This window comes from Balaenoptera borealis (genome assembly GCF_965194805.1).
Source record: "Balaenoptera borealis genome assembly, chromosome: 7".
NCBI classification, from domain to species: Eukaryota; Metazoa; Chordata; class Mammalia; order Artiodactyla; family Balaenopteridae; genus Balaenoptera; species Balaenoptera borealis.
This window is the reverse complement of record NC_138864.1, coordinates 17,147,343-17,169,709: the sequence shown is the minus strand read 5'-3', so window position 1 is coordinate 17,169,709 and position 22,367 is coordinate 17,147,343. Positions and strand designations below refer to the sequence as shown.

General features: G+C 34.3%; 1 protein-coding gene across 4 annotated transcripts in view; it reads left to right on the top strand.

Annotated features, from left to right (window-relative positions):
* Window positions 1-22,367, top strand: part of CDK13 (cyclin dependent kinase 13) — a 113,700-nt gene that overhangs the window by 56,221 nt on the left and 35,112 nt on the right. For all 4 annotated transcript variants that reach the window (XM_082399712.1, XM_082399710.1, XM_082399711.1 and 1 more), the window contains exons 6-7: window positions 14,856-15,045; window positions 16,419-16,475. In XM_082399712.1, coding sequence (XP_082255838.1) covers window positions 14,856-15,045; window positions 16,419-16,475 — 247 coding nt within the window. The remainder of the gene's footprint in view (window positions 1-14,855; window positions 15,046-16,418; window positions 16,476-22,367) is intronic.

Sequence of the window (22,367 nt, the reverse complement as noted above, 5' to 3'; positions counted from 1 at the left end):
ATTTGTAAGGCCTACTGGCAAGCTGGAAATTCTGGCAGGAGTTGATGTTGCAGTCTTGAGTTCAAAGGCAGTCTGGAGCAGAACTCCTCCTTCTTTAAGTGACCTCAGTCCTTTCTCTTAAGACTTCAAATGATTGGATGAAGCCCACCCACATTTGAGCTCTCCTCAAAGTCTACTGATTTGAATGTTAATTAAATCTAAAAATACCTTTACACAACATCTAGACTGGATTTGACCAATCATCTGGGTACTATAGCGTAGCTGAGTTGACACATAAAATTAGCCGTCTCACTTGTATTAGAGTGATTTCAGCAGAGTAACAGAAAATCCAATTGGAATGGTTTAAACTGTGTGGAAGTCTCTTAGCTTTCATAGGAAGAGGTCCAGAGACTGGGCAGGCTTTAGGGTAAGTTGATTCAATGGCTTAAGGATGTCAGCAAAGACCCAAGTTATGCTATCCATACTGTCTGTTTCATTCTCACTGTAGTATGGCTTGGAGAGGCAGTTGTTCGTATCTGGTGAGAGACATCCGGGCTTCCCATGGCTCTTTGAAGATGTACTTATGCCTGCATATCTGTAAACCAGTCACGAGCAGGAGGGTTGCCAAGAACCTACTTAACATAAAATGTACCCAAATTAGAATATCATAAAAAGGAAAGAAACTAAGAAAAGTACCACTTTCAGAACTCAGGAGCTTACTTGGCGAGAAAGAGATAGCTGAGTTATACAGAGGTCGATTGATTGGCTTTACGTGAAATCTGAAGACACTAGAGTATTATGTAAGAAGATTGAGAAATACCTGCTCTGCTGAGCAAAGTAAAGGTTACACACATTTTTTTTTTTTCATTTAAGTTAGTCTGTATATGTAGGACAGGTGGGAATTGGCAGCCAAACATGCTGAGTCATAAAGGTAATGGAATTATTGACCATTTTTAGTTTAGGATGTGGAAAGTTGCATTGATATCCTCTTTTTTTAATGTTCTGACTTCAGTGTTTTATTTTAGTGACTGTAATAGTTATTTACTGACTTCTCTGCCATCATTGGACTTGTTCATAGGGTTTAAGTTCATTTCACTCCTAGGTTTTCAGGTACCAGACTGCCGATTTGGGGATTTTGGGTCATTTTAGTGTATAATGGGATTTTCTAACAACTGTTATACACATAAGATTTGTCCATTTTTACAGATACTTGGGGTAGTAACAGGAATTGAATGATTTTTGTACTTCAGAAAGCTTTTTTGTTATTTGTCTCTGGCTTTACATGCGTTTTCTAAAAGGGAATTAGAATTTTACAGTATGTTCTAGATTTAATATAACTTGAAAAACTCTCGGCTTCATGAATATAGCTTGGTATTGGCCCTACTTTGGGGTAGATATTGTATTGGACATGTTTTGGTGTCTGCTACCACCAGTTTACCCTACTTCCTATTTACTTCATATAATAGCCTTGAGCTTTTTATTTTTGTTTTTGAGGTTCCAGCTTTTATCTCTTCTTAGTCCATGTAACTGTGGAACTGACTTCATTTCTAGCTCCCGAGATGCATGTCGTTCAGGTCTGGCCAGTTAGAGCATTACAGTCTTTCTGTCGCGAGGCTGAGACTTTTCCTGAGATCTCACGTATTGAGTGAGGTCCTCTTACTTGTGGGGTGTGAGCCTGAGAGCAAGAAGGGGCTATTGCTGCAGCAACCATCTTGAGCACTGCAGCAAAGAGTAGCCCCCGCTCCCTGCAACTAGAGAAAGCCCAAACGAAGACCCAACACAGCCAAAAAAAAAATTAATTTCCCATTTCTCTTGCTACTTTGCCCAACCCAGCCAGGGTTAACAGCCTGTTATATATCCTTCAAGACTGTTGTCTATGCACAAAAATGGAAATAGAGATAATAAAAATATATATTTAAGTATATAAACAGAGAGAGTCAGTCAGGCAGTCAGTCAAGCGGAGATATAGAGTCCAGCAAAAACACAGTTTGATAGACTCACAGACGGGGACACAGAGAAAGAGAGATAAAGACAAGAGGCATAGAAAGCCCCACAGAGAATCTGACAGGAACACACACACACACACACACACACACACACACACACACACAAATAACTTTCACTGTCTTAAAAATCCTGTGTTCTACCTATTCATTGCCTACTCTCACCCCCAACCCCAGCAAACACTTGATTTTTTAACTGTCTCCATAGTTTTACCTTTTCCAGAATATCATCAAAGTTGGAAACATACAGTATGTAGCCTTTTCATATTTGCTTCTTTCACTTAGTAATATGCATTTAAGTTTGCTCTATGGATTTTTGTGGCTTCATACCTCATTTCTTTTTAGTGCTGGTCAATATTCCATTGTCTGGATGTACCACAGTGTATTTATCCATTCACTTGCTGAGGGATATCTTGGTTGCTTCAAAGTTTTGACGATTATGAATAAAGCAGCTGTAAACATTCATGTGCAAGTTTCGGTGTAAATATAAGTTTTCAGCCTCTTTGGGTAGATGTCAAGGAGTGTGATTGCTGGATTGTATGGTAAGAGTATGTTTGCTTTTGTAAGAAACTTCCAAACTGTCTTGAAAAGTGGCCGTATGATCTTGCATTCCCACAAGCAATGAATGAGAGTTTGTTGTTCCATATCCTCACCAGCATTTGGCATTGGCATTGTTATGGATTTTTTCATTCTGATAAGTATGTATGGTATCCCATGGTTGTTTTAATTTGCCATTCTCTATTGAAATATGATGTTGATAATCTTTTCATATACTTATTTGCCATCTGTGTCTTCTCTTTGGTGATGTATCTGTTCAGATCTTTTGCTCATTTTTTTAATTGGGCTTCTTGTTTTCTTATTGTTGAGTTTTAGGGTTTCTTTGTGTATGTTGTATACCAGTCCTTTATCAGATATGTGTTTTATAAGATTTTCTCCAGTCTGGCTTGTCTTTTCGTTCTCTTAATGGTGTCTTTTGCAGAGCTGAAGTTTTTAATTTCAATCAACTCCAGCTTCATTCACAAGCACACCATTTCTTTTTTCCAGATTGTGATTTTGGTGTCATTGTCAAGCCCAAGATCACCTGGGTTTTCTTCCGTGTTATCTTCCAGGAGTTTTTTAGTTTTGCATTTTGCCCTTAGGTCTATGATCCATTTTGAGTTAATTTTTGTGAAGTGTGTAAGATCTGTATCTAGATTTGAATTTTTTTTTTTTCCGGCATGTCTGTGTCCGCTTGTTAAGCAGCATTTGTTGAAGACTTTCCCTTTCACACCAAAGTGCCTTTGCTCTGTTGTTGAAGATCAGTTGCCTGGTTTTGGTATTAGAGTAATGCTGGCCTTATAGAATGAGTTAGGAAGTAGTCTGTCTCTTTGTATTTTCTGGAAGAGATTGTAGAGAACTGGTACAATTTCTTCCTTAAATGTTTGGTGGAATTCACCAGTAAAGCCATCTGGGCCTGGTGCTTTCTGTTTTGGAAGGCTATTATTGATTCATTTTCTTTAATGGATTTGGGCCTATTCAGGTTATCTATTTCTCATTGTGTGAGTTTTGGTAGATTGTGTCTTTCAAATTATTGGTTCATTTCATCTAGAATATAAAATTTGTTGGCATAGAGTTGTTCATATATTCCTTTACTATGCTTTTAATGCTTTGGGGAGCAATAGTGATGTCCCATCTTTCATTTCTGATATTAGTAATTTTTTCCTTAGTTAACCTGGCTAGAGGCTTACCAATTATATTGTTCTTTTCAGAGAATCAGTTTTTGGTTTCACTGACTTTTTTTTTTCTCTTGATTTCCCATTTTCAGTATCTCTGATTTGTGTTCCAATTTTTATTATTCTCTTCTGCTTACTTTGCTGTTTTTCTGGCTTCCTAAAGTGGACGTGTAGGTTATTGATTTTAGGTCTTCTTTTCTAATACGTGTATTCAGTGCTGTAATTTTCCCCTAAGCAATAGTTTTGCTGTATCCCACATACTTTGGTAAATTGCATTTTTATGTACTTCAAAATATTTAAAAATTTATTTTTAGACTCCTTGTTTAACCCACGTGTTATTTAGAAAAAAATTTAAAAAGTATTTTGCAGTTTTCCAGCTATCTTTCTGTTACTGATTTGTAGTTTAATTCCATTAGCATACTTTGTATGATTTCCGTTCTTTTAAATTTGTTTAGGTGTGTTTTATGCCTCGGACTGTGGTCTGTCTTGGTGAATGTTTCATGGGAAGCTGAGAAGAAGATGTATTCTACTGTTGTTGAAATATTAATATAGATATAAATTAGATCCAGTTGATTGATGGTGCTGTTTAAATATGTTCTCACTGATTTCTTCCTATTGCATTTGTCAATTAATGTTAGAGGTGTCTTGAAGTCTCCAACTGTAATAGTGAATTTATCTATTTGTGCAGGTCTATAAGTTTTTTCCTAACATGTTTTGACACCGTTTTTAGGAGTATACACATTAAAGCTTGTTTCGTCTTCTTGGAGAATCGACTCCTTTATCATTATGTAATGCTCCTCTTTATTCCTGATAACTTCTTTTGCTCTTAAGTCTGCTCTGTCTGAAATTTAATATAGTTACTCCTGCTTTCTTTTGCTTAGTATTACTCTGTCTTTATATTTAAAGTGGATTTCTTGTAGGCATCGTACAATTGGGTCTTTTTTTCTTTTCTTTTTTTAATTCACTCTAACATTCTGTGTGTTTTAATTGGTGTATTTTAGACTGTTGGCATTTAAAGTACTTGTTGATATAGGTGGATTATTATCTACTGTATTTGTTATGTTTTCTATTAGTTGCCCTTGCTTGTTTTTCTTCTACTCTTTTTCTGCCTTCTTTTGTCTTAGTCTTTTTATATGACTCCATTTCTTCTCTTTTCTGAGCATATCAACTATTCTTCTTTTAAAATTTTTCTTTAGTTGTTGCCCTTGTGTTTGATACATTTACAATTTGTCCAAGTCCTCTTTAAAATAACATTTTACTACTTTTGGGCTTCCCTGGTGGCACAGTGGTTAAGAAGCCACCTGCCAATACAGGGGACGTGGGTTCGAGCCCTGGTCTGGGAAGATCCCACATGCCGCAGAGCAACTAAGCCCGTGCACCACAACTACTGAGCCTGCTCTCTAGAGCCCACAAGCCACAACTACTGAGCCCGCGCGCCACAACTAGTGAAGCCCGCGTGCCTAGAGCCCCTGCTGCGCAACAAGAGAAGCCACCGCAATGAGAAGTCTGCGCACCGCAACGAAGAGTAGCCCCCGCTCGCCACAACTAGAGAAAGCCTGTGTGCAACAGTGAAGACCCAACGCGGCCAGAAATAAATAAAATAAATTTAAAATAAATAAGTAAAATAACATTATACTACTTTAGGTTGTATAGGTACCTCATAGCAGGGTATTCCCATTTCCTCCGTCCCATCCCTTATAACATTGGTTTTCATTTTACTTATCCACAAGCTATACTCAGTGAATGCATTTTTGCTATTATTATTTTGAACAGACTGTTAACTGTTTGGTCAATCAATAAGAAAAATAAAGATTTTATTTTACCTTCATTTAAGTTGGTAGGTTTTTTCTTTCAACACTTTAAATATTTCATTTCACTCTCTTCTTGCTTGTATGGTTTCCGAGGAGAAATCCAGTATACATTTTATCTTTGCTATTGTAAAGGTAAGCTGTTTTTTTTCCTTCTGGCTTCTATCAAGATTTTCTTTTTGTCTTGGATTCTCAGTAGTTTGAATGTGATATACCTAGGTGTAGATGTTTTAATATTTATCCTCCTTTATCTTCTTTAAGTTTCCTGGATCTGTGGTTTGATATTTATCATTTGGGGAAATTTCAATCATTATTACTTTCAGTATTTTTTCTGTCCTCCCTCCCTCCCTCCTTCCCTTCCTTCCTTCCTCCCTTCCCCCTTTGATTCTAGTATTCCCATTTACATGTATGTTGTAATTGTCCCACATTTTGGATATTCTTTTTTTCTCTTTTTATTTTCCTTTGCATTTCAGCTTTTGGAAGTTCCTTTTGACATATCTTCAAGCTCACTGATTCTTTGCTCGCATATGTCTGGTGTATTGATGAGCCCATCAAAGGCATTCTTTATTTCTGTTACAGTGTTTTTGATTTCTGTCATTTCCTTTTGGTTGTTTCTTAGAATTTCCATTTTTCTGCTTACAATACCCATCTGTTCTTGCATATTGTCTATTTTTTCCATTAGAGCCCTTAGAACATTAATCATAGTTACTTAAAAATTCCTGGTTTGATAATTCCAATTTCTCTTCTATATCTGAATCTCCCTGATGCTTGCTTTTTCTCTTCAGACTGTGTTTTAGCATGCCTTGTAATTTTTCACTGAAAGGCAGATAAGATGTATTGGATAAAATAAACTGAGATAAATCGGCCTTTAGTGTAAGGTTTTATGTTTATCTGGCTAGCAGTTAGGTTGTGTTTATTGTTCGCTGAAGCTGTGTCAGAGGCTAAGATTTCCTCCCCTGTTGTCTTTTGGTTTCTCTGGAGACTTCTTAAATAAGGTCTGAGATATGCAGTTCTTTCAGGTGTTGTACCCTGTTATTATCTATGATGGTAAGTTATGGGGGGAGGGGAAGTGTTCTGTAGCCCTGTGATTTGGTCTCAGTTTTTTAGCGAGCCTATATCCTTCAGACATGTTTATCAGTTTTCTTGTTTCTTTTCCCTCTGAAGTGAGACAGGAATGCTAACAGGTGCTTGAGTTCAGTGTTTCTTTCCCCTAAGTCAAAGGCTAGAGTGTTCTGGAGTTGGATATTTCCTCTTTGCCATGCTGATAAGGCTCTTATTGAACCCCAGTTGGTTAGGCTCTGGTAAAATAGTTTCTCTTGAGGGCAAACCTTGTTAAAGAACAGAATGCTTTGGGTGTATTTCATCATGACTGTTTTTCCTCTCCCCTTGCTGGAAGAACAACTTGATTTATCTCTGATCTTCAGTAGCGATAAGCTGGTAGGGTTCCTGGTGATAAAACTCCCAAAAGGTGGTGGTGAGGGCTTCCCTAAGACTGGAACCCCTGGAGTTTTTACTCTTAAACTTGTTCACGCTGAGCCTCTAGCAATTGTCAATTACAGTTTAGGCTTTCCTACCAAGGTAATGGTTCTTGTGGAGGTTTCTGCTTCTGGGCCTCTGCTCTGGGGAATTGGTGATTCTCTGTATCTACCTATCTCTCTCACCAATTTTGGGGGCAGTGGTTTGCTCTGTGACCTCAGTTCTCTGATGGATCTAAGAAGAGCTGTTGATTTTTAGTTTGTTTTGCTATTTTCTCATTGTGAGGATGGGTGTGGCGACTTCCAAACTCCTTACTGTTGGACCAGAAACCATAATTCCTCTGTGCTAATTGTTTGTTTGTTTTTTTTAATTCTGTATTTTACTTTTCTTATTAAGGAATACAACACATCTCTAGGTGATAAAACTTTCTTTTATCTAGCTGCATAATGTGCCATGGTATGGATATACTGGGCTTATTCAACCATTCTCCCTTGATGGGCACTCAGTTTTCCCCATCTTTTTTCCATTACAAACAGTACTGCTAGAAATGTGCTTATCCATGTATACTTGCATACTGGTGCTGATATTCCCTTAGGTTACTTCCAAAAGTGGGATAGTCAAGTCAAGGGATATTTTCTTTTGTCAGCATACTTTGCCAAAAAATTGTAGCAGTGTATGAGTTTCCTTTCATTTGGACATCACTGGATATTGCCAATCTGATAGGTGAAAATGGTTTCTCATTGTTTCTTTGATTAGTACTTTCCTGATTACTAGTGAGGTCTGAAGCATCTTACATATGTTTACCGTTTTGATTTCCTGTGTGCATCTTTATTTGTGATTTTGCCGTTTCTTTCATTTGGGTTATTTGTTTTTTCCTTATAAATTTGTATATTAGGCACAGTTGTTAATATATTTAAAAATTATTATTTGTGCTCCTTGTAGAAAAGTCAGAAAATGGCAGCATAAGAAGAAAGTAAAAACCACCCATCTACTCACACAGAGATAAACTGCTCTTAGAATTTTGATATTGGACATTTTTCTAAGCATATGTATGTATATAAATTCCTACCAAAGTGAAATTTTACTTGGCATGCTATATAAAAAATATTATTACGTATGATTTTATTAATGTTTAAATACAATGTAGGAAAAAATATCAAGCAATAGAAAAAACTTTTTGAAATGCAGGTCATGACCCGCGAAACTGATTTCATGACCCACAGTTTGAAAACATTGCTTAAAACTACGTAAATATACAACCTCGAAAGAAATAAAAACCAAATTAAAAATATGGGAACAATAAATATATCCCTTAATTCAGCATAATTTGAATGCCTTCTAAAATTTTCATTTATTTAGTTTTGTTTCAGACATTTAAAAAATTCAGTATTACTGAAATGTTCAAACATACTTAAAAGTAGAGAAGATGGTATGATGAATCCCAGTGTCCACATCCCTCACATTTAGCAGTTATCACATTTTGCTAATCTTGTTTATTTCTCTCCCCCCACTTGTTTTTATTTTGCTGGGTTATTTTTGAGTGAATCCCATGCATTATATTGTAAACATAAATTCTTGATTATCTGCCTTTAATCTATAATGAAATTGCTATTATGTTAAAAAATACAAGAAAGAGGCCTACCTAACAAAATTGGCAATTTTATAATATTATCTAACTGTCCATATTTAAATTTATGTAGTTGTCTCAAAAATATTTTTAATAGTTGGCTTTATTTGAATCAGGATGCAAACAAGAAATCTGCACATTGTATGTGGTTAATTATTATCTTAAGTCTGTTGTAATCTACAGTATCCACTCTTGCCTTTTAAAAATTTTACTCCTTTATTTATTGAAGAGTAGACCACAATTTGGATTTGACAGATGCTTCCTTTTGGTGGTGGGTAGCTTGTTCTTCTAACTCTGATATTTCCTATAAATGGAAGTTAAATCCAGATGATTATTTAGATATAAGTTCACTTCTTTGGCAATTGTACTTCAGAGGTGATGCTGGAAGCTATTATCTGTTATAGTTTCTCTGGGCAGGAATTTGGGAGCATCTTGGCTGGGCAGTTTTGGCTTGGATTCTCTCATGAGATTGCAGTGAGATGTTGACTGGAGGTCACTAGAAGGTGTAACTAGGGTTGGGAGAATCTACTCCAGGGTGGCTCCCTCACATCCCTAGCAAACTGTAGTTCCACTGTTGCGGGGAGGTCTCAGTTCTTCTTAGCACCGGCCTTTCAAAAGTGTTGCTTGACTATTCTGACAGCTTGGTGGCTGGCTTCTCTCGGGGCAAATGATCCAGGAAAATAAGATGGAAGCTGCAGTAACTTTATGACCTAGCCTTGGTGGTCAGTGACATTACCACGTCTTCAGTATTCTGTTGGTCACACAGGCCATCCTTGAATAGACGGCATGGATACCAGCAGATGAAAATTACTGGGGTCACCTTAGAGGCAGGCTACTGTAAATGATTTTAATTTAAAATTAAAAGTACAGGATTTATAAATTTTTGATCCTACACTTGTCTTTTTTTTAATACTAAAAACCTTGGTTCCTAAGAAATTAACATTGTCCTACAATATACCTATAATAATTTCAAGATAACAATGTTAATGTTAATTACTAAGAAGACTACTGAATGCAGTTTAAGATTTCTTATTGGTTCTTTTTGTCCTTAGCATATGCCCCACTAGGGATAATATAGTCAGAATACCATAGCAGTTAATGTAATATAGATGGTTTGATACACATGTAGGTTCATCTGTTTCTAATTTTTCAGGTACTGTTTTTCTAACCTTTTCAGTTTGATGATGTATAGTTAATCATGTGAAACATTTACATGGTTCCAAACTCAAAACTGTAAAACAGGGCACATTCAGAGTAGTCTCATTTTCATTCCTTTTTCCAGTTCTCTCCCTTACCTAGGGACAACTTTTTTTTTTTTAAGTGTTTAGTTCATCCTTACAGTTTTTCTTTGCTGCATATTCCTCCCCCTTTTATAGAAAAGATGTCATATTAATAACTGCTCTGCTGTTCCTGGTTCTTTTCATTTAACTATATATACTGAAAATTACTCCCTATCAGTAGATAGACATGGTTACACAGTACTCTGCTGTGTGGCTGTATCCAGTTTATTCAGTTAGTCTCCCACTGACAGATGCTTGCATTGCTTCCAGTCTTTTGCTATTAGAAATAATGCTGCTTTGAATAGCTCTCTGCCTACACCATCTTGTATTTTTGTCAGTGAATTTTTGGGACAGGCCCCTAGAATTGGGCTGGTTAGGTCAGAGAGAAATGGAAATGCTAAATATGATTAAGCTAGCTAGATATTGCCAAACTCCTAGCAATGTATGAGAGTGTTCCTTACAGCTTTGCCATTAGAGTCTGGTGTCATACATTTGAGTTGTTGTCAGTTTGTTATTGTGGTGAAGTTTTAGCTTGAGAAATAAATTTTTATTATGAACAAGGCTAAGCGACTTTCCATTGGTTTAAGGGCAGTTGGCTACTGCTTGTGTGTGTGTGTGTGTGGTGTGTGTGTGTGTGTGGGTGGGGGGGGTCTGGGTTATCTCTCTGTCTTTTGCCCACTTTTCTGTGTGGTTATTAATCTTTTTCTTTTCAGTTTAGAGAGGCTTTTTTAGTGGGTATAAGTAAGTTATCTGGAATAAGTTGCTAATGATTTTTTGCCAGTTTGCTATATTTTTCTAAATTTGCTTACAGTGTTTTCGGCCACTCAGTAGATTTTTGTTTTTACATAGTTACATTATCAGTCTTTTCCCCTTGTTGCATCTTGGTTTGATTCCTAGTTCGGAAAGTTTTCCCCACTCTGAGGTTATTAAGGAATTCATGTTTAAAAAAAATACTTTCATGGTTTTATTTTTTATATTTAGAACTGGTTCGTTTGCTTTTTATGCTGGTATATATGTTATGAGGAACAGACCAGTTTTAACTATTTCTATCTGGCTGTTCACGTTGTCCCAATATTGCTGATCTATAATAATTTGATCTTTTCTCCCACTGAATTGGTACGATGCCATCTTTATCATTTACTGAAGTTCCATATATACCTGGGTATAATTCTGGATTTCTGTTTTATTTCATGTTCCTTTAGCAGTATCGCACTTTTTAATTATAGGAATTCACTATGCTGTCTTAAACTGTCTGGGCTAGTAGAGCCTAGTGCCCACCCCGCCTTTCTCTTTCAGATATTTTCGTTGCTATTCTTACTTATTTTCCTATGTGGATATAACATCAGCTTATCTAATTGTAGGAAGAACACAAGGTATTTTTAAAAATAGAGCTTTGTTTAATTTATAAATTACTTAGGGAAAATCTTTATCATGTTGAACCTTCCTAAGAATGTATCCATTTTTTTCATTTATAGTTTTTTGCCTTTTAAAAGTGTTTTGTAATTTATCTCTGAAGTATTTTGCACATTTCTTAAATTAAAAAAAATTTTATTTATTATAAATGGGACCTCCATTTTTTTTCTTTTAACTGGTAGTTATGTTAATGACTACTGTATGTTTTATTTTATTTTTTTATATCTTTTTAAAAAATTTATTATTTATTTTATTTTTGGCTGCGTTGGGTCTTCATTGCTGCATGCGGTCTTTTCTCTAGTTGCGGAGAGTAGGTGCTACTCTTCGTTGAGGTGCGTGCGATTCTCATTGCGGCGGCTTCTCTTGTTGTGGAGCACGGGCTCTAGGTGCGTGGGCTTCAGTAGTTGTGGCACTTGGGTTCAGTAGTTGTGGCTCTCGGGCTCTAGAGCGCAGGCTCAGTAGTTGTGGCGCATGGACTTAGTTGCTTCGTGGCATGTGGGATCTTCCCGGACCAGGGCTTGAACCCGTGTCCCCTGCATTGGCAGGCGGATTCTTAACCACTGTGCCACCAGGGAAGCCCAGTGACTACTGTATGTTTTACTTCTGCTGTTTTTTCTAAATTGTGTCACTGTTTTTAACAGTTTTTTAAATTGAATGTATATGTCCTTTCAGAGAACAAACGTTCAGGTCATCTGCATGCAGGGATAGTTTTAGCTCTTCTGTTTCAATTCTTACTCTAATTCAGTACTGTCTAATAGAAACAGAATGCAAGACGTTATATTTTAATTTAAAATAATCTGTTAGTCTCATTTTTTAAAGCTCTGTTAATTTTAATAATATTTTTATTTTACCCAGTATATCAATAGATTATTCCAATATGTAACCAATATAACAAATTATCAAGATATTTTATTTTTTTTAGTTGTTGTAGTAAGCTTTTGAAATCCCATGTACGTTTTACACTTCAGGTATGTTTGGACTAGCCACATTTCAAGTGTTCAGTTGCCACACGTAGCTAGTAGCAGTTGTATTGGGTTGTGCAACTCTAGATACTCTGTGTGTAACTGTGTTACTTAATAACATCAAAGATAGTGAGATAGATGGATCAAATACACAATCTTTGTTAATCTACTTTAAACTCAGTATCATCAATATATTTCCATATCAATATTGTACCTCTACAGTGTTTTTCGAAGTGCATGGTATGGTATAGATGAACCATAATAACCCATTTGTTTGTTTATTTGGTTTGGTTTTTTTGCTTAATGTTTTTAGGTATTTTATTATTATATTGGTTTTAGTGAACATGCTTATAGATAAATCTTTTCTATCTTTTATTTCCTTGTGCTAAGTATCTATAAAGGCCCTTGCTACGTAAAAGGGTACATGACTGTTAAAGCTTTGGGTGCATGTTGCCAAATTATATTTTGTAAATATACCAGTTTACTACTGGCACTATATAGCAATGTCTGTTTATCTCACACCTTTGTTAATACTGTGTAGTTTTTCTTTTGAAATATTTTCCCTTTAGTTAAAAGTAGTATATTGTTTGATTTGTATATTTTGATTAATAGTGAGATTAAGTACATAGGCCTTTTTTTGTGTATTGACAGTTAATTTTGTTTTTCATTTTCTCGTGCTACTGGTCTTTTTTGGTACTGATTTGTAAGACTTTGTTTTATATTAAGAAAATTAATCTGTTATGTTGCAAATAGGTTTCTTCAGCTTGTCATTTATTGGCCTTTTACCTCTATTTCATATTTATTTCTTACATATGTGTTTCTAAATTTTTATTTAGTGAAATTTGTCAGTTTTTTAATAGGTTTGTTTTTGGTATAATTCCCAGTCTGCCTTTGGGGTTACACATTTGTCCCAGTACTATTCTGCCTCTTTTTTTCCTTCACTGATTTAAAATGGCTGTTTTCATAGTAGATATGTATTTGGGATTTTTTTTTTTCTGGTTGTATATTATATGCATTTTTCTGTCTGTCCCAGTAGTACAGTAGGTCATATTAATTTCTGGTGGGGCAAATGTTTATTTTCAGAAACGTTTTGGTCGATACCCTGGTTTTGTTTTCTTCAAGGTGAACTTTAGAATTAGTTTCTCAAGTTAAGTGTTCTTTCAGCAAAAGAAAATAACAGATCATTGGTCCTTTTACTGAAATTGCATTAAAATACAGAATTTTACAATTTGGTGAATCCTTAATAAATTCGTATAATTGTTAAAGTTTATTCCTAGTTGTTTATAGTATTTTTTTTCTATTGCAGAGTCATTTAAATTTTACTTTCTAATTGTTTCTAATTTTAATTTCTAATTGTTGCTGGCATATATAAAGTCTTCTATTTTTTGTGTATGATTTTTTTCTAACGCAGCTACTTTTTTTTTATTCTTTTGGATCTTTTAGAATCGTCATCTCATATACCAATAATCATGTTTTTGTCACTTTCAGTATTTATACTTTGTTTTTAATTTTACTTACTAACTTCTAGAATAGTTAGTAATAATGAACATTCTTGTCTTGTGTACAGCATCTGGCATTTTACTATTAAATATGACGATAGTTATTGATTTCAGAGAGGTACCATTATAAACTTTTAGGAAAGAATCTTTCTATTGCAAGTTTACTGTGAAATCTTTGCTCTGTTCTGTATTTTTTTTTTTGGCCGTGCCACACAGCTTGCAGGATCCCTGGACCAGGGATCAAACCTGGGCCCCACCGTGAAAGCGCCGAGTCCTAACCACTGGACTGCCAGGGAATTCCCTTTGCTCTGTTTTTAATCACGAACTGATCATGAACTTTCTTCAGATGCCTTTTTTTGGCATATTGATAACTTTTTTACTTTGAAAGATAGATGTATTGAATTTTATTAGCTTTTCCATTCTTGAATTGATAAATTAAACTGCCTGATTGAGATATTTGTAGATATAGCTTTAGATTCAATTTGTGCAAGTTTCATTTAGGAATTTTGAATCTATTGTATGTATGTTGTGTATGTGCTATGTGCTGTTTTAGGTTTTAGTAGCAGGATTAATAAGCTGGTATTATAAAGTTGTAATTTGTATGCTTTCAAATGCTCTGGAGCTGTATAAAAGAATTAAATTATATGTTTATTGAAAACTTAATAGAAGTAATCTAAAGCCCGACTGAGCCCAGACTTTTTTTTATTAAAAGTAATTCTTATAACATCTTTAAATTTTCTTTGATGAACTATACTGATTTTATTCAGCTTCTGCTGAGAGACAATTTGTTCAATATGTAAAACAGCTAAGAATTTATTTTACATCAATCTTACCCAGAAACTATGCAGTGTGGAAATTAGCAGTGTTGATTTTATATCATAGCAGTTTTCTTTGGGAGAAGAAAACTGGCTAGATATTTCCTTGGGATGGTATTGATATTAAATTCAGAGAGACGGGGATGAACATTATTAAATGACAGAAGTAGCAGTTCTTTTCAAGGGTTAATTTTCTCCCCAGCATTTTATTTTTAAAAAATTCTGAACCTATAGAAAAGTTGTAAGAACAAAATCTTTAATGTATTAATTGTTGTTCTTAGGTGCATTTTATCTGGTGTTTGAATATATGGACCATGATCTGATGGGACTACTGGAATCAGGCTTGGTTCATTTTAATGAAAATCACATAAAGTCATTTATGAGACAGCTCATGGAAGGTCTGGATTATTGTCATAAGAAGAACTTTTTGCATCGAGATATTAAATGTTCAAATATTCTTCTAAATAATAGGTATGATATGAGTTTGATATATATGTTTAAAATGAGTCTTATATAATGTATACCTTGATTCTGTTAAAAAGATTTAAAATTTAGGTTTTTATTGCTCAGACTATTTTAACAAAATCAATATTACAGCTTGGGCTACGTCTGAAGTTGTGTTAAATATACTTTAGTTGATTAACTTCCAATAATAGTTTGTAATGTATGTAAAATAATACTTAGTTGACTTGTTGAAGTTCCATCCATCCCCTCAATCCAAGCAATTTAATAGGATTAATTGGATCAAACCTCTAAAGAACTTTACAGTCCCTTTGACCTTATATAAATAGGGGTTTTCGAGTCATAAAGACCTGAGTTTGAATCCACATAATAGTTTGAATCTATATACTAGTATACATAAACCATATAGTAGTTTAAGTGACCTTGGGCAAACTACTTAACCCCTCCTTTTCTTTTGTTGTTGTTGCTCAATAACAGCTGTCATACTTCCATGGGGGGGCGGGGGGGAGGGAAGTAATAAAGATTATAGGCACCCCCCCAACCAAAATACTTAGTTGACCCTCTCATTTGATATTCTTCCAAATAATGTGAATGGTGGTTCTAATAATTAATGATGTGATTTCAGTTTTAGGTTAAGAATAGGTTTTAGCATCTTTTTTAATTTGGAATTTTTTAAAGAAACAGTCATCACAGTTTTAAAGTGAACTTTTTTTGAAGTGTATATGCACGTACATACATACATACATACATATGCAAAGCTTATGTTAGATATTTCACTGACAACATAACCTGAACTCTGATAATTCTCTTGTAATCGGTACTCTTTGTTGGTTTAAGTGAGGCATGCCTGGTCCTGATTTTAGTCAGTAGAAAGTGTTCTATAGAGCACCATGTCACTCTAAGAACTGGAAAATTAAACATAAATTTAAAATGATGTGATTCATTTCTTGTGCATTATTGGCTGGAATTGAACAAGTAATTTGTCTTATTACCAAAGTAGTATGAATTACCTCATTTTGTTTTATTTTCATTGAAGTGTACTTTTCTAAATAGGAACTAAATAGTACTGAGAAACTGTTATATTAGTACTATTACTATATATAATAATATACTATATATATATATATCATAATAATGTAACAACAGTACTAGTGTAGTAGTAGCTGAAATTATCCAAAGAAAAGTACTAACTTAACTTTTGCCTTATATTGTTGTGAGTTTATCTATTTGCCTTTTCCTGTAGAACCTTGGGTACTGCAGTATAATCGAAGTTTCAGTTGTATCAGTGAATTTTTGGTTAGTTCTAGGAATAGAACATGAATGTGTACTCTCAATTCAGAGTAGACTAATATTTTTTGTTCATTTTATCTTACTTCCACCAGAGGGCAGATAAAACTTGCAGATTTTGGACTTGCTCGATTGTATAGCTCAGAAGAAAGGTAAGAATATTTTCAAATGAATATTATAGACATTAGTGACCAGTTTTAGAAGCTATATTAAGAATACCTTATTGATAGTTTATTTTTTAACAAAAGGGAAATTTTCTTTTCATGGTTAAATACATGAAATAATGAAGTTTTATACCATGTTGGGTTGATTATTTTAATTACAAAATTTTATACATTAAATCAATGTAAAAATAATAGATTTTTTAATACTTAGAGGTAAATATAATTTCTTTTAAAATGTGCCATTATAAATGTTTCTTAAATGAACTTAGGAATTTTTAAATAAAATTCATGCTTAAACTTCTAATGCATGTCCAGATGTTAAGATGTTTGTAATTTTTGTGTTTAATGAAAAACCTTAGTAAATGCTTTTTATGTTACATGTTTAAACTTGTATATTTTGTTTTAATTATTATTTTGGACTTACTTAAAACTTTTTTTTTTAACTATAGTTATATCTATATATAAATATGTGTGTTTGTTTTAAACTCCCTAGAACCTTTTATTTAAACAAACTATTGTGAGGAAATTCAGTGTATAACTTCTTTGTGTGGAGCTTCTGTGGCTAAAGTTAGGGATTCGTATCCCATTTGGCTCCTTTTGTGCCTGATGGTAGTGAAATTGATTTGTCTTATTAGGATTATTCTTAGAAGAATAATATGTAATTTCAAAATAAAGTATTTTTGTGAAGTAGGGGATTTTATATAAACTATGAAATTAACTGGGTTTAATATCTCCAGTTTATTAGCCCATTCCTTTCTTGTCAGACAGCATTATTTCTTTATACATACATAATATATATACATATATTTATAAATTCCTTATTATAGTTCTATAATTTATTTAGTGTAATCATAATTGGATATAATAAAATATCAGTTAATTGGAGTTCTTAGCAATAGTTATTTATGTTCACTGAATCTTTGCCAGTTTCTGGTTAGTTGAAAAAAAAATCCCCTTTTTGAATTTTTTTTTAAGAGTAAAAAATTTGTTTGTTTTTTAATCTTGCAGCGCCTGTGAAATAATTCTGAAAATTATTTTTAGTGTTTAGAGGTTTTTAAATGGTATGTTTTGGATACATTAGAGTTCTGTTAAGCTCAGACTGTGGTAGGGACAGCTTGTTACGGACAGGGCTCCAGTGCCCTGTGCCTACTTTAGGCAGAGCTTTTCGGCCTTTGTTTTAACTTACTACACTTTTAATTAATATTTTATTTTAAGAAAAGGTTGTATGTTTTTGCTTGTTTGTTTGTTTGAAGTTGTTCTAGAGCTTAACAGCTCTAACCCTCATTTTGCGTTTGAGAAAACGGAGACCTAGAAAGGGTTGAGTGACTTGAAAGATCCAAAAATATTTGTTAGCATCATCAAGAGTGTATAGCTCAAAGTTTCCAACTCCCAATTATTTATTCTTTTCATTGTGTATAATAGTGCCTTTTGATAGAATTTGAAGGAAAAAAATAAATTGGTCCTTACGTATACTTAATCCAAAACTTCACTTGAAGTGTACTTTTTGAATGACTAAATTTCAATGACTGTTCTTTAGGGGGAAATTCTTCTTAATTAAGGATTCTACCTGCTTAGCTGGTTAACTGAGATTTCACTGTAGTTTGGTTATCCTTTCTTAATAGAAGTATATGTCTATCATACTTTGACTATAAATCCCTTTCTTCTTGTTTTCATGTTAGGTTTCTGTGGAGATGGAGAACAGCTAAATTACCATTTTCCATCTCATAGATTCTTTTTATGCAGATATTTGTTCACATTGAAATAGATATGTTCCGGAAGAACTGACTGTAGAGCCAAATTTTATATGTCAAAATCCATTTTCCCATTGATTTTTTTTTTTTCTCTTTTAAAATGGAATGTTGGGTTTCAATGGAGTGTCAGGGGTGTGGCGTGTTCACTGAACCTTGGTCCCCATTGCCTTGCTGAATTGATATAAGAATTTTGAACTTAAGGAAGTAGGAAATTTAAAATCCCATAACTTTGCATCTTCAGGTAATGTATGCTGAAATTTTCTGCTTAATCAAATTTGTAAGTTAAAAACTTGGTATATCATTTGGTTTTATAAGCAAATATCCTTCAGGGTTATGTACATCTTTAAAACTACTCTTTTTCAGATTCAAATAATTCCAGTTTCTTTAAAATCGGAGAAGTAGGCTTAATTTAATGGAATGACTTTAAAATACACATACTGTTCTAGTAAATTTTAATAACATACTGAAATTCACTGCCTTTAGCAGAATCACTGTATTATCCCAAGTTTTCTAGATATTTCTTGAAATAAACATACAGCAAATGATTTCCATCCATATTTCTTTATCATAAGCAGAAAGAAACCATAATACCCCCATCCAAATATTTTTTGAAGTATTTTCTAAGTAATTAGCTATTACAGATAGAATGAAGTGTTCAAGAAATTATTGTAGGGTTTCTTGTTTTTTTCAAAATAGAGCAGATTTCAGCTTATCACTGTATAGCATCAGTTACATCTCTCTCACTTATTTGATTTGGTATATCTTTTTTTTTTTTAATTAATTTATTTTTATTTTTGGCTACATTGGGTCTTTGTTGCTGCGCCTGGGTTTTCTCTAGTTGCGGTGAGCAGGGGCTACTCTTGATTGCAGTGCGCGGGCTTCTCATTGCGGTGGCTTCTCTTGTTGTGGAGCACGGGCTGTAGGTGCACGGACTTCAGTAGTTGTGGCACGTGGGCTCAGTAGTTGTGACTCGTGGGCTCTAGAACGCAGGCTCAGTAGCTGTGGTGCATGGGCTTAGTTGCTCCACGGCATGTGGGATCTTCCCAGGCTAGGGATCGAACCCGTGTCCCCTGCGTTGGCAGGCGGATTCTTCACCACTGCACCACCAGGGAGGTCCCAGTATATCTGTTTTGAATTTGAGGAAAACTTGTTGGAGCTACAGCTAGTATGTAGGAATTGAGCATGGGGTTGTGGGTGACCAGTATGGATCTCCTCTGTCACGTGTGCTACAATAGAGGAAACGCGAACCACTGGGCTAAAATTAGGGGGGAAAGTGATTCCTTTAAACTTGAATCATTTTCTTGTTTTGAACATCAGTATTCATGCTTTGCTCCATTTGGCCTTGGGAAATATAGAACTTGAGAACAGAGGTTTTTGCCTCATTTCTTCATATCTGTTCAGTTTTTTAGTAGCTGTTTTAAGTCCAACTTTCCCCAGGACTTTTAGCCACAATGATAAATCCTCTTCTGAGTTCTTATTTTACCAAGTCTTTGCTACAGTGCTTTTCCAAGTAATGGAGTATCTTTTTCTCTTTATGTGACCGTCTCATATGAAAAAATATGCACTTTACATGTAAGTTGAAATTAATTTCACTTTCTAGAGAAGAAACTATAACTTAACACATTTACTTTTTTAATGGAAGGAACTCAAAATCCTTAGGCCTAAATCAGGAAACTTTGGCTCTAGTCCTGGCATTTCCATTTTACCAGTTTTGAAATATTGGACAAGTCACTTAATATCTCTGTATGTCGTTATTCTCAACTTTAAGATGAAGGATTTCAAATCTCTAAGATATTTATAGTGTATTGGAAAACCTTTCTTTCCTGGTCCTGAAAGTTAGAGTGAACAAAATAGCTTTTTAAACATGTTTGAAGGCAATATCGCCATCTAGTGGCTTTTCATAAAATTGCCATTAAAACCAAAACTAAATTTTCCCAAACCTATGTAGGGTGTGAATGGAAGAATTACCTCTTGCTGCTTGTCCAGGGACTAGATGAAATTATATTCAGAATTAAAATTGCCTCCTTAGTGCTGGTCTTTTTACTTTTGTTCTTATCTTTTCACTGGAGCTAGAATTGTAGTTACTTTAAAGACAGGGATCATTATTTTAAACTTTTGTGTTTTATATGCCTTAAAGCATAAAACACATTCATAGTAACTGCTTGATTAATTCTGATCCTTCAAATGTTATATTAATTATATTAATATTAATTGTTGGCCCTTCAAATGTTATATTTTATTTTTGCCAAATGAAGTATGCTCATTTAGTCTTCCAGCAAGTTGTGTGATATTTCCATTTCTGCATCTCCCTTAAAGCTCCTTATGTATCTAATAAAGTCTATAAATGCGAAATATTTTGATAGCATCAAATATTTAAAATTACCTGAGATTTCACATGAAAGTTTTATGATGACTTTACATTTTAATATCTTGTTAACCACATTAAAGTAGAAGGTTTGAAAAATAAAAGAAGTATTGCTGGTGGTGGTGCCACTTCCCTAGTAGACAAAGAAATAGTGTCTGCTTTCTTTTCAAAAACTGTTAATGAGACTTATTTACAGATGAAGATATTCAGTAGAAGTTGAAATTCAGAATATTTAATGTCGAGACCATTATTTCTGGATTTTTACGAAGGTAGTTTCTAGCCGTCCAAGAGGAACAGCTTGTTGGAGTTACTGTTTTCTTTTTCTAATTTAATGTCAGAGGGATTTTATGTGTGTGTGTTTTGCTAGGTTATGGAATTATTGCTTGGGATTTAACTTTAATTGTGGGAATAAATTGGAGTGGTTCTTTTTCTATTTTTAGGGTTTTCTGTTTAAAGTATTAATTTATTCTGTAACACCTAAGAACCTCACTATATGTTTTTCCATCCTGTTTCTTTTTCAGTAGGGATGAATTTGTTTTTTGTGAAAAGACTGGGTAGATATCTCAATAATGTAATTTTTTTTTTTAGTCCACGAAAGGAAAAAAAAACATCGTATGTGTGATGTCACATCAGTTTGTGTTTTCTCTTTGTGATGTAAACAAGACCGTCTTTAGGATGTTGACAGTGGGTAGCCAAACCTAGTAGCCCAAGTTCTAAATGTTCAATTTTGAGGATTCTGGTTTTTATTTATTTGTCTAACTTTGGATGCTCTATTTTCATTATTATATCAGTACTTTAGTTTTCTTGGGATTTAAATGTCCTAGTTTCAAAACAGTTTCAGTATCTTATACTTCTGTCTTTACATTGGTAAACACAACAACCTAATCATACCATGGAATATTTTCTTCATAATACTATAAGCGAATATTGAATTGGGTGATTTGAGATTGGCTTTATTCTCTGCTAACTCCACCCACCTTGGAATTTTCTTTTATGATTAAAGTCCTTCTGTCTGCATACTTTCTCAGTGTTTGCTTTTTCCTCATTAAGCCCTAAGGTAAAAAGTGAGGTATGGCACCTATTTTGTAAGAGTTTTGAGTAAATTATCATGAGTTTTTCCTTGACTTTAATAAAACAATCATTTTCATTGTCTTTTGTCAGTGTTAACTTTAAAAAGTACATTAAAAAGCTTATTTAAAATGTTTATTTAAAACATTTAAAATATAATTGCAGCACCACTATCTTCTTGAAAGTTTTTTTGCCACCTCTGTTCTCTCCGTGGCTCTATCTCCTAGCTCTAGAAAATGAGCATTTGCTCAGCCTTCTCAGGAAACTGATAGTTCAGTGTGGGCAGAGCAAGAACCAAGTAATAATTTTGTAGGTCTTGTGTGGATATTCTCCCAGAGGCAGCAGTGTGTATTGAAGGTGTAAACGTTGGCGTTTTATTTTATACTATCACTTTGACTGCACTTTGGAAAGTAGATTGACCTTGTAAGTCTGCAAGCGAGGGCAATCAGTTAGAAAGCTGTTGCAATAAACCTAGGTAGGATATGGGGGACTTACTTCCCTGGCGGTCCAGTGGTTAAGACTTCGCCTTCTATTGCAGGGGGTGCGGGTTTGATCCTTGGTCGGGGAGCTAAGATCCCACGTGCCTCGTGGCCAAAAAACCAAAACATAAAACAGAAGCAATATTGTAACACATTCAATAAAGACTTTAAAAACGGTCCACATCAAAAAAAAAAAAAAAAGTAGTGATTATTAAAA